Below are 13,444 nucleotides of genomic sequence, written 5' to 3' on the forward strand. Positions count from 1 at the left end.
TAGCCCATGTGTTTACATAGGAAGATAGAAGAACTTCACATTGCATGTCTGTTTAAATCCGTTAAGAGCTGTTTGAAAATGCGCATTGTTGAGATTGAGGGAGTATGTAAATATTTTGGTACATTTGTTTTCTATTGTGTATTACAGTAGTCATGAGGATGACTTTCCTGAATCACCCTGTTCTTTTTGTGCTTGTTTCCAGCCATTGCTGAAGTCACCAGGAGCTAGCCAGAGCTGTTTCTTAGGAGTAACTGCTCTCTTACACAGATTTTGTTCAGCTTACAATTCCTGTGATGGTGTACCTGCTGTGCAGAGTGTGATGAGGACTCTTGGGAAATTTTTGGGAGGAAATTGTACAGTGCAAGATACAGAACAGCTCAGCAAGGTATCAGTCAGAAGCATATGATACAGTACTTCATTTTCCTGTTCCCTTTATGGCCTAGAACCTGTTTGATGAAAAAGACATTCAGTGGATTTCCAAAAAGCCATGAATGCAAGCTTTATAAATTAATATTCTTTGGTCAAATACGCAAATAAAATTTTGTAAGCTAGCAAGAATAACCTAGCAAGCATGTGTGTTTTTCTGTATTTAAGTAAGGAAAAGTTTGGGTCTTCTGATGAAGGAAACTTCATACTGCTGATCAGCTATTCCTTTATTGTCTCAAATTCATGTACAGTTACTGTTGGATGATATTGCTGGCCAGTAAGTTCTGCTGAGTTAGTGATACTGATGTAAGTTAGTCATGATACTAGGAGACTTTAATTGATATTTGCTGCTGAAGAAATATTTTTATATCTTCTGTCTGATCATCTGCTTAAAGAACCACTTCTTACTGTCATGCTTAGAAAACAGTGGCAGTGTACCAGATGGCTATGACAACATTACTGAATATGCAGAGCAGAAGAGGAGAGACTTCCCACCTGATGTCTCAAACCGACTGAATGGGAGTTGTGGAAGGTTTTTTGGGCATTTTAACTGTACTGGCTTTAGTGAAGTTTGTAGTTGTTTCTATGGGACTGTCAGTACAAGGGAAATCAGCCACTGTATTGCATCGGAAGTCTCTGGGTTCTGAATGTTAATACAGAGCTTTTAATTAAAAATTGATTGATTGCCAGCAGTAACACGTTTTCTGGCTTCTAAGGCTGCAACAAGTTTCCTGTGTTTTTAGCATAGAAAACTATGGCATCTACTGACAAATTACTTTTTAAAACTGGTTATTGTGTTCAGAACTCCATATTGAATAACTAAAAGATCAAAATGTCTGTGATCAAAAGGGACAAAGTATTAAAGTACTTGAAAAGCTTTTACTGTACATCAAATCCATGACATGCTTTTTCATTGCAGTGAAGCTTTTTTTAAATGTTGTTTTTTTTTCCTCCAGGTCTAAGCCAGATTTTACTTACAAGTGCTATATGGCTTTAAAACAGCTGTCCATATTCGTATGTCTTGTCCTCACACTACATCTGGAGAATAGCTGGTTCAGTAGGGCTTCAGTAACCCCCCCCAATGAACAGTGATCATTTTAAACAGGGAATTATGTTAAACAGAGAATTATTAGACATAACAGAAAATGTTAATGCAATAAAATCTCATGTACAGCTGACAGCATTTAAAGAACTGTTTATTCCAACTTGCTTTGTATTTACAGATGCAGTTGGTGTTAAAAGCCATTGGAAACGCAGGCCTGGCAGCAGCTTCACTAGCTCCTGCTCTGAGCTTGTGCGCTTCCTTGAAAAGCAATGCAGTCGACATTCGTTTAGCTGCTATCCAGGCCTTCAGGCGCATTCCCTGTTCTGGCAGGGTAAGTGATTTATTGCCAGCAGGTGACTGATGGCTTCCTGGCACTGCCCTAGAGTTTTGACTTTCTGGAATACTTACAAAACATGCAAGCAAATAAGGAACAGTCATAAATGTGTCTTCCAGCGGAGTTCCTCTGCTTTTGGAGAGGTTGGTAGGATCACTCTGGTGAATGGACATATAATATGCTTTACTATAGTTGAGCTAACACATCCAGTGACTGAGATAATGTTCGTGCCTTCTTAAGAAGTTACTTCTGTTGTCTGGGTTATGGCTGAAAACCAAACCACAGTACTGATTTTTTCTGTTGTTTGTTCCACTGTATCATTCTCTGAAATGCTAAGTGTTAACGTGAGAAGCTTGTGATTGGCAATACACTTGTAGTTGGTACATTTTGTTAATGGTTTCATGGAAAAAACCACAAAACTGTTTTTTTTTTTTGTGAGTTTTCTTCTATTAAATGCAAAGCCAGGAGTGCTTGCCTGGGCAAAGTTGACAGTCCTGCTCCAGAAGAACAAGAGGTTCCACATGGACTTTACTTGGAGAAGCATTTTCTATGGCTTTTTAAAATTTAATCACAACATGGACTGGTGTAACCTGCTTGTTCTGTAGTTATGAAGCTCAATGTTGCTTCTTAGACCTATTAAATTATGAAGTCTATATGTTGTCATATACCCCATCATTGTCTAGCAAATGGACTGCTAAACTGGCACAGTGTGGGAGAACAGGGACTGTTAAATGTTACTAATATCAGTCACCAATGTCTTGATTCCTGGCAGTTCACAAAACAACTCATATTTGTTGATACCAGGGAAGTAATAAACAGAACAAATTTGTAACAGTCCTACCCTTTGATTAAGACCAGATGTAATCTAATAGCCTAGTGACAAAAATGTAGCCATTGTTGTTTGTATTAGCTGTGGTACATGTATAAAATACAATAGAGCAGATGTCTCCTGTGGTCTATAAAACCATCATTAACAGTAGTGCTAGTGAGTGAGCCTCTGTATTGCATAGTCCTGTATATATTATACATTTATTATATATTATAAAATATTATAAATTGGTGTATTATAAATTAGGTATAGGATTCAGGTCATAATGACACTGTTGTGGAGATTTGTAGGTAAGGTAGTATAGAGAATACATATGCACATTTGTATATATGTTATTTTAAATGACTTTTCAGGTATAAAGCAATAGCTATGTGTTGCAGAAAGAAAACCCACCTGTACTTGAATGTGCATACATGGGGTGTTTTAGGAGAGTAAATCATAATTTTATTTTTTTTTTTGTTATCTTTCTCTCTTAGAATACTGTATTAGTTCAGCTATATCAAGAAACCAGTGAAGATGTTGAAATAAGGATTGCTGCTTATTATATAGCAATGAAATGTCCACATGGAGAGTTATTTAAACAAGTACAAAAGACTTTGCTGAAAGAAACATCCAGTCAAGGTTAGCCAAACAGCTATTGAAGTCTTGCACATTCCTAAAGGATACTTTAATGTAACATTTACTTTACAGGTGCAATGGTACGAATCTATATAAATTTTTATTTAGTGTTAATACTTTGCAGATTGTTTGCAAAAGATTGTATGATTGCCCCAGTTTGTTTTGCAATCTTGATACTGTTGTTTTAGCAATAGTCAGTACGGAGTGACACTTCATGGAATTAGTTCCCTCTAGTGGCAACATTGAATTAGCTGAAAACTCTTGACAAATAAGGCACGGAATGCCTTTGATGTTTAGCGCATTGGAAATACAAATGGGTAACTGCAAATTGCATTTGGTTGAGAAAGAAGCAAGTAGCAGAAAAGAATATTGCAAGCTGCAGATATAAAATAAGCTATTTCTCATTTACCTTCTTATTGTTCCTAAATTCCACATTTACTACTTGTTCACTTGATGTAATACAAGTACTAATTATAATGACTGCCGTGGTCCTTCTTTGGTACTGTCCTCTTTTGAAGTTATTTTACATCAATTTTGATGTAATTTTAATATTGAGCATAGTATTTTAAAAATAGCATGAGACAAAAACTGAGTAGACCTGATGACTGCAAAGGAAGGCCTGTTGATTTTCATTTAGATTACTTCAGACATCTAGGAACTTTCAGGCTTCCTGCTGTTAGGATCAAGGCTAAGTGGGAGGTGCTTTGTCACTGAGCTAGATTCGGTTCTTTGGGTCAATTGAGAGTCCTCTAAGGATCACAGTTGGAGAACTGTGGATCTAATGGCAAACAAATGGCATCAAAAAACTGTTTATAACACAGGGAGAAAGTAAAACTTGGGTACTAGGACATGCTGTGTTAGGAATGTTGTGAGAAGGACTTTTAGGAGTGTTAATCATGTATGCAAATGTATGATAGCTGGCCAACAGTCTAGCAGTCATCTGGGGAAAAGGTTAGCATGAGTATAATGCCTTAATTATTGATAGTTTCTTCTGATTTATGCTTCCTGCTTCTGTGGTTCCATGATCAATTATTGTTTTACCTGAATTATTGTTTACTGAACTGGGAACTGAAGCTGAATAGAAAGTCTTCTATACTATGTATAAAAATATATTTTATGAGGTAGCTTACCCAAAGGAGAAGCTGTTTGGGCTGGTACAAAATGAAACTGTAAGTTCTGTAAGAGTACAGAATACTATCAGCTCTTGATTACCAGAGCACACAGAGTTTTAAGCTGATCCCATAATTTGGATGAAGCAGGGATTTTTTTTTCTAGATGGTTTTGCCACATTCAACAAAGAATACCTCTAGACTAGTTCTTTGCTTTTAAATCTTAATTTTAAAGGAAGGAGCAAACATGAAAAGGGTATGTATAAGGTTGGTTGCAGGCAGATGAAAGCAGGCTATGTCTGTATTCTACATCTGGATCATAGCCAGCTCTGAACCTGAAGGAGTGTATCCTATCGGTTTTACCAGGATGTTATATCCAGGCAGGTGTATCCTGCAATGATTGAGTTCAGGCCCAGCATTTTGTTCACGTGATGATGCGTCTAGTGGTTGGGAGTCGACTTGTTCACCTGTGTTTAGAGTTCAGATAGAGACAAATTGCATCAGCCTACAAAATACTGTCAACGTGTACCATCAGTGACCCTTCTGCCCATGGCTCCATGCAGAAAAAATGAGTTGTCTGATTTATGAAGGAGCTCTGCAAGTCCATCCAAAAGGTTTTATGTTTTAAACAATTTAATGCAGTACTTCTGAATTTCATTCATTTCCTTCCTTTGACTTTGGTTGATGTAACACCTAAATAATTCATACAATAGGCTTTTGATTAAGAAGTGCTTTGAAGGCATAGAGCACATACTAGTTTTTAGTTGCCACATTCAGAAAAAGCAATATGAAAAAAAGAGGTTGTATTGTGAAAAATGTAGTTCTGTCAGTGTTCAGGGTTGTACTAGCACTGGAGCCTAATGTCTCTTTTATCTGCAGGAGAAAAAAGCGCCTCTGTTTAAGAACCAGACTCCAGAACACATGGAATCTGTTTGCCCCCCACAATGCAGCACATATATGGCCAGACCATGAATCAGTATAGTGTCATGCAGAAATACTAATTTTGAATCACAGCTGTTTAACTGTATGAGCTTTTTTTTAAGTGTTGTACGTTGCACAGTGTAGAAAGATTCTTTGTATAGGAGTGGTGAGTTTGCTGTATGTGAAGAAACTTGCCATTTTTCCCTTACAAGTTCACCAGTGTCGTTGCCAGTGTTTGTGCAGGGCATCTGGTTAATAGCCATCCCTGTATTTAAAGTTGCTTAATGCTTGCCTTTAAAGGGCTTTGTTTATTCCTGCGTATAGTTTTTAAGGTTAGTATTTTTGTATTTTAAGGTTTTCATATGCTTGCAGTCAATCCCAGACTTAAATACTTTTTTATTAATGTTTCAGTATGCTGGGTCAGTGATTTTTTCAAGAACAAAGTAAGTGATTCTGCCAAAGTTGAAGTTTAAAACCATCTTCTAAATAATCATGTCGCATCTGTTCTTTGAAGAAGGAACAGGAACAGACCAATATTATTTGAGCTGCACAGCTTGATCCTTCATGTCTGTATTAGAGTTGTATCTCTTTTTTCCAACATTCCTTTGAGTTTAGTATAGAAGATCCTTTGCAAACAGTGAGTCAGTAGGTTAACCTTACCTTCTTGCCTGCTTAGGTTAGCTGAGAAGCATAAATGAAACTGGGCAGTGAATGACCTCTCACCTGCCATATTGGAAAGAATGAGACAGTATTTCAATAAGCTGACCATGGTAAAGAGAGGTGCATCAGACTGATTTGAATGGTGCTGAAAATGAATGAATTCTGTTGTGGCCAGGGAAATGGTTTAGGATTAATTTTGCTATAAATAAATAAAGAGGTTCCCTGTATCAGTTCATAAAACTATTTTAGTTTTTCTCTAATTTAAAATGCTTTTATTTGTTTGATTTAAGTGGGCTCCTTTGTTTGGAGTCATCTCTCTCAGCTCCTGGAGACAGATGACCCATTGAAGGAGCACCTTCGAGATTCTATTCCTGATGAAATCCTGAGCAGAGATTTTGATCGGGAGACATGGAAATACTCCTCATATTCTGATGCCACATTCCACTCCGGTAATGCTTTGTAGCATATAGATTGTTAAAACCCCGCATGGTTTTTCTGGTCCTTTACATCTTGTTCCAGAGAATTTTCTTTTTTATGGCTTAATAGTACCCCACGTAGGCTGATTCTGATCTGACCTTAATTGAAGTATATCCAATGTAATTCCAGCAAGCCAGATACCGTGCAACTTGCCTTTAGTGAGAGAGGACAGTAAGAACCAGTGAACTTTTTAGATTATTTTTATGAATATCAACTTTTACTCCTTCCTTAGTGAGCTTCCTTTGCCACAAGAGGGGATTGGGATGTATTTTTTCTTCTGATTTATGCTGTTTTCTTGGTATATGAAATGATACAGATGAATTCCTTCCAGTCTTGCTATCTGTTCCTCATTTGCTTTTAGCAAAAATGCTAGATAATGTTTTTCAGAGTAATGTTTTGATTTTCTATCTTTTCCAGTACAATTGTGTAATATACATATTGTAAAATGCTCTTTTAGTGTTTGCCAAACAATAGCCTTTCAGTAATGACCATTAAAATCTTTATTATACTAAAAAGTTAAACCACTTCACCTGTTGACTTAATGTTTTATTCACCATCTTCTTAATGAGCAGAGTTGCAGTTTGCCAAAGAATGGTGAGATTTGCAAAGTATATGAGAATAGCTGACCTCCAAATGACAGGCATCTGATATTTTCTGTTGCAGCTGGTGCAGGTGCAAATATGGAAGCATCAGTGATCTTTTCTCCTGCATCTTTTCTACCACGATCAGTCACAACAAATTTGACTGTTCACCTTATGGGGCAGGCTGTAAATCTGCTGGAGGCAAGTTTATGGATTTTTGGTTTGGATTTGGTTTGGTTTTGTTTTTAATCTCCCTCCTCAAGTGATACTTGGTGTATTAAAGTAAAAAGAAAAAATTTCCATTTACAGTGGGAAAACAGTTCTGTTAACAGTATTACAGTTTCTGTTTTACCACTTACAGTGGAAGATGGATTGGTTTGGGTACACTATTAAAGGAGCAAAATATTTTTTTCAGCATCATATACCGTGGATTTATGTGTTAGTGATACTATTTTAGACAAACTTCCAAACAGAATCTTATTTCAGGAGCATTGAAAGAGTATGTTACTGTTTTCCAACCAAAATACTGTTTGTAACGTGAAAATAGCAGTAGCTCAAACTTGTATGGCAAATCTTCCTTTGTACAAAAACCTAAAGGTTGAATCTGGATATATTTTGTTAATTTTTTGCCTGTAGAACTGGATGTAGCTTATGCGTATCACTGTCAGGCTTTTCACTGCCATATACTTTCCCCTAGATTGGTGTACGATTAGAGAATGCTGAAGCTCTCATGCAGAAGACCTTTGGGCAGAAATCTGCTACTTTCAGTGACTACTTTTTTGCAAACACTAATGAAAGAAACCACAAGTCAGAAAATCCAGTGAAAACAACAGGAAAAGTCAGGCAGAGGAAGCTGACTTTGAAGCAGTATGGCTCCACTGATCATCTTGTGACCAAGTCTGTCAAGCCAAAGTTGAGGAAAGCTAACCAGAATTGTCCTAGTAGAAAGTACAGTAAGATGAGTGAGTTAGTCAAAAAGGTAACTGACACTGTAGATCTTGGAAAAATTAATGATTTTCCCCAATTAAACTAGGGCTCCATCTAGGATTGGACAGCTGTTCTGTGGTACTGACTCTTGTGCATAAAGTGTATGTAATCTGTTGCATAGAACTTAAACCCTACAGATCAACAAAGAGTCAGATCTTCATTTTTTGGAGATCTGTTGTCTCAAAACAGTGACTCTCGTGCAGGGGAATGTGTTGCCTGTACTTTGAGTTTCCTCTTGTTGTTTTCAGCTCTGATTCTCTTTGTACTGATGTGCTTTTGTCTGTTGACTTCTGTAGCACTATAAACAGCTGCTGATGTTAAATTCTTGAGTCATGCTGTTTGCAGTCTGACTTCCCAGTTTGATGTCAGATGTCATATTGAGCCTTTGTGAATTTGTTTGGAGAGAGTTATGTTTTATGTATGTAACAGGAAAGCTTTGGGAATTGACTTGAGTTGTTGATATTACCTGGAAAACTTGGGGACCATGATTTATTTAGTTTGTCTTAAAACATCTCTCTTCTTGGGACTCTGGGAGTTTCTTACTACTGTGGAAGCTCATGGTCATGTTTTGTTGCTCTTTTATTGGTTCATAAAAAGGGAAAATGTAAACTTTTTTTACTTCTGAGCAGTTTATTTAGCAATTATGGCACCCATAATGCTGTATTATTTGAGATTGTATTTTTCAAAGCCTCATCTGGTTTTGGGTATATATTCCAATTCTTTTGCTTATTCACCTCAGGGCTAGACATTACCTGTGTTCACAGTGAAAGTCAGCTTGTGTGGTATGGAGGTGAAGTACCTGGGAAGAGCAGGTACTAATCCAGGGTCTTAAGTGGTCTTGAAATATTTATAAAAGGGACCCTGATGACTGTTTACTAAGAACATAACCTGCACTGAGGAATTGTTTATTATGACTTTGAAAGGAAATTAGTATAAACATAATTTTCTTCCTGATTTATTTCTTCATGACATATCAGTTTACTGAGACAAGGATGGGAAAGGAGGCACTGAAATGTGAGCTAAGCATGAAAATCTTTGGAAATGAACTTAGCTTCTGGAATTGTGAAGATTTAAGAAAACAAATGAAACATTATTCTTTAAATCTGGCTGAGTTGGCTGTCAAACTTCTGAAGGTAATATGAACCTTTTCTTCTACTGAAAGTAAATGCCTTGAGAAACTACTTTCTTAGAGATGTGTAAAAGATACTAAATATTAGTTACTGTTTCCATAAATTGAATTCTAAATACACCAGTATATATTTGTCTTAAACATTGTTGTTTAGATAATGTTTATGCAATACATTAGGCAAGAGCTTGTTCTGTTGTCTGATGGTTCTTACTTGTCATTCAAATCCTTCTCATTCAAATAATTTTTTCTTTAACTGGGTTAGGACTGATGTCTAACTCATGCCCTGACCAGATGCAAGCTTTGGGCTGCTTTCTACCTTATTTCCCAAATCAGCTCAATTAAAAACCCACTTTCACATCAAGCAAATGCAGTGGAGAGTTATATCTGGAAAAATGCTTGAATGCTGACTTTACTTACAAAGTAAAATTCTGGCATTTGTTTGTTTGGGTTTTTTCACTATAGGGACAAGAGGTCCAGTTTAGTAAAAGGATGAGTTTGGCTACTGAAGAATTGCAGTTCCCAGCAATTTCAGGCTTTCCTGTTCAGCTGGCAGTCAATGCCTCAGCAGCAGTCAACATAAAAATCAAAGGGAATGCGGATTTCAAACAAAAGTCAAATTTCTTTCTAAATGGGTATATCAAGCCAAGGTAATAACTGCTTCAAATATGCCACTTTCACATATTCCTGATGTCTGTCAAGTAACAGTTCCTGATGTGAAATTTTTGTGTGAATGTCTGTGGTGATTGACTAGGAGATTCCTGAAGAACTCAAGCAGTCATCAGCATTATGTTATTGAATTGCTGCTATAAAGACAGCAGTGGTTTCTTATCCTGCCTGTTTGATTTTGAACTCTTTTGCTGTGCTTTTCCAGTACTGTTTGGAGCTGACCGTTCCTCATTATCTGTAAATAAAATTCCTAAATGTCTGCACGCAGATGATGTTTTGAATGTTTTACCTGTTCCAGGGATAGCATTTTGGATTTTTCTCAGGATCAGACATGTAGTTACAGGTTATCTACAAAACAATGGATGATTTAACCCTTACCTTTCTATTTTAGCTTTTTATACATACTGAATACATTTGCTAAATTTCACTAGGTGCTGTATAGACAGAAATAAACTTACACCATGATATAGACAGAGATGAACTTGCACTCAATCTGCATCACTTTCCCTTTCCTGATATTTCATGCTGAAGTCTGGATTCAAATCCCTTAGGAGATACAGTAAAACTATTCTTTAAATCATGTTAGAAAGTGTGTATCTGTGGACCTACAATTTTTTCAGTTATTTGCTGAAACAAAATAGTAATGATTTTAATGTTAGAATATACTGTGTTACAGCATCAAGTGCTTTGTATTTATAGAGGAGAATGAGGAGGAGAATGAGGAGGAGAATGGTTTAAATTAAGTGCTTTAAAAAGAAATTGCTTTTCATAGAAGAATATGTATCTGAATCTTTTAACAGTGCATTTGTCCAGCTTTCTGCTCAAATGGGAACTGTGGGGACTCTGGGACAAGCTGGTCTAAAGTGGGTAATAGGAATGAGGACATCTTCTAGTCTTGATGGGGGAATCCAGGTAAAAAAAGGGCAAGAGTTCAAAGTTTTTTTGAACACTCCAGAAGAATCTATGGAGATAATTAATTTCAGGTAAGATTAAGCAAGGAGCTCTTCATAAAATAATAACCGTGATAACTTCCTTGAATCAGAATGTAACTGGCAGGCTCATTAGTAGAGTGGAAATATATTTTGTCAGAAAACAAACTGTTTCAGTCTGACTTACAGTCCAAATCTGCCATTCAGAAGAAAAGGGGAAATTATTCTGTGCATTTTACATTGTTTTACCATAAAAACATATTTTCGAATCAGAGCCTGATAATAAAAGATGTACATGTTTTCATACTCCCCTGTTTTTTCCTACCTAATGTCAGTGCTGTTTCTGGAACTTTAGTGTCCAAAGGATTTAGTTTAATGTATTAAAGCTGTGGAGTAAAAGCTGATGGTGTTTAGTGAAAATGGGTACAGAATGGTATTTAGCAAGACACTGGATTTATTTGGACTATAGTGCTAACTCGGTATGCTCATACCCTTATGGTGAATTTTTAGTTAAGTTGTTTAATATTAAATATTAATATTGAATATTAAAATATTTACATTGTAAAATACCACCTCAACAGCTGTCAGATGTTAAGCAGATTGTGTTGGACTCTTAGATTTGATAGAAGTCAAGACCAGATTGGACGAGGCCTTGGGTGATATGGTTTAGAGCGAGGTGCCCCTGCCCATGGCAGGGGGGTTGGAACTAGGTGATCTTAAGGTCCTTTCCAACCCTAACTATTCTATGATTCTATGATTCTAATTCTAGGTAGAAGACGTATATTGTAAATGATATGTCCACTGCCGGCCTTTTAGACATGTGGATTATCATTCCTTAATTTTGGACATTGTGGTACCATAGGATATGCAGCTCAGAAAAGAGCTAAAATGCTCTGGACTTCACACTTTAACCATCCATTCCCTTAGGAGTCTGGGAAATTACTAATGTAGTTCTGTTTCTGCCAGCCAGGATGAATGACAGACCAAAGTGAAAGTCCAAGTAATTACAAACCGGTATTGTGACTGACTGTAGAGTCTATGAGATATTGCATTAACTCTTGCTCCCATCAAGTGCAGAGACCATGATTCTTGTACAAGCAGTTTAGTGATGTTCTGGAAGAACTTTGAGACTAGGACAAAACTAATGTCCATACATAGCCTAACGTGGGATGGGGTGGGGGGAAGGGAATAAAATCTAGAAGCCAGGAATTGAGTGGAGTTGCAATAAGATGACCATACCAGATTGCACAGAACAGAGAAATCTAATTTTGACTGCAAAGAACTGCAGAGGAATCTCAATATAGTGACAGATTAAACATGGAAAACTGTGGGTAAAAATCAGTGCTAATAAGTAGAAATGTAGCCTGATCTTAGCAGAATTTTATCTTTCTTGTTTTCCCGTTTGGGAGAAGGTGGCATATAACTGAGAATTTTGTTTAAATATTGCAGTAACTTTAGCATAATTATTTTAAGGTGACTGACTGAAATTCTTGGTTGTAGCGCTAAGCTATACTTCACAATGGTGGATGAGATGGAAGATACAGATGTTTTCCAACATCACACAGAAACCAGATCTTGCACTAGGGAGGAAGGTGAGTCTAGATAGATATTATGTTTGTCTTAGAAAGCTTGATCATTCTGAAATATTCATAACAGATCATTTTGTTTAGTAAAAGTTCTTGTTTACATACTAATTCTAAGGTCTTCAGTGCTAAGTTCGTTTGCATGTTTTTTCTTTGTTGTTCTAACTGAATGGTCAACTGTTGTCTTCCACCAGTGTCTAAGATTATTGGCTGGCAGCTGTGTTCTGAAATGTCATATCCTGCCCCAGCCAGTGGTTTGGTTTTCCCTCTTACTGGACCTTTGAGAGTGGCTGTCACATTAACTAAGCAAGACAGAGGCCTGCAGCAGTACATTGTGGAAGCTGCATATAACTATATTGCTCAGGTACCATTATAGCATGCTTTACTTTGGCTTAGTTTATTATGCTGATGAAAGAATGATGTATCTCAGTACCACATATTCAGCTTAACTGGCTTTCAGGGCCTACATTGTTATTATTTCTATTCCTATTATAGTGATAAAATATATACGAAATTACACATGTGAATAGATATCTGGGTGTATATTTCCATATACAAAACTGCACACATGAATATTAAGTAATTTTGTTAGGTAAGAGTGATACTGCTGGAGTTAGAGACCAGGATTTCTGACTTGGTGCCCAGTACTAGACAACCTGGCCTCACTTCAATGACTTGTTTCTGTTTGTGACAAAAAAACCCTCAAACCCCAAATTGTTAATGTACATTAAGCACATTATTTAAAAGCAGAAGTTAGGCTCCAGTAAATCCACTCCAGAAAGCTGTCAGTTTTCTTAATATGTTTGTTTGGGCAAGCCTGGGGAAGGAATGGCTTTCAGCTTCTGCAGGGGACAATAAGAATTTATGGCTTTTTCTAAAATGATAGTATAGGTATTTAAGATGGGTCTTGGGTGGAGTCTCACCTTCTGTCACAGGCCAAGTATGCTGCTGAGCGTAAGCTAAGTCTTTTTACTGGGAGACAATTTGGGCTTTGGCTATATTCGAACACTGCTCAGTATCTGTAAGACAGCAAGATAACAGCAATAAGCGGAGTAAGTTTTCCTTTGTGATGTTGTTTTCCTGACTATCTCTAATAAAAGCAGGAAAGGGAACATGTATTTTCCTCTGCCAGAGAATCTGACGTCTGTAG

At 36.9% G+C, this 13,444-nt stretch overlaps 1 protein-coding gene across 1 annotated transcript in view; it reads left to right on the forward strand.

Annotated features, from left to right (window-relative positions):
• The window catches only part of LOC133224559 (uncharacterized), an 89,208-nt gene that overhangs the window by 17,099 nt on the left and 58,665 nt on the right, over window positions 1-13,444 (forward strand). Inside the window, exons 10-20 of the mRNA XM_061376117.1 lie at window positions 203-385; window positions 1,650-1,802; window positions 3,111-3,255; window positions 6,233-6,391; window positions 7,083-7,201; window positions 7,698-7,979; window positions 8,965-9,120; window positions 9,579-9,763; window positions 10,583-10,765; window positions 12,212-12,303; window positions 12,489-12,658. Coding sequence (XP_061232101.1) covers window positions 203-385; window positions 1,650-1,802; window positions 3,111-3,255; window positions 6,233-6,391; window positions 7,083-7,201; window positions 7,698-7,979; window positions 8,965-9,120; window positions 9,579-9,763; window positions 10,583-10,765; window positions 12,212-12,303; window positions 12,489-12,658 — 1,827 coding nt within the window. The remainder of the gene's footprint in view (window positions 1-202; window positions 386-1,649; window positions 1,803-3,110; window positions 3,256-6,232; window positions 6,392-7,082; window positions 7,202-7,697; window positions 7,980-8,964; window positions 9,121-9,578; window positions 9,764-10,582; window positions 10,766-12,211; window positions 12,304-12,488; window positions 12,659-13,444) is intronic.

The sequence above is a fragment of the Neopsephotus bourkii genome, unplaced genomic scaffold (genome assembly GCF_033783945.1).
Source record: "Neopsephotus bourkii isolate Nb327-2 ecotype Australia unplaced genomic scaffold, CSIRO-AGI_Nbou_v1 NB_1706, whole genome shotgun sequence".
NCBI lineage: Eukaryota > Metazoa > Chordata > Aves > Psittaciformes > Psittacidae > Neopsephotus > Neopsephotus bourkii.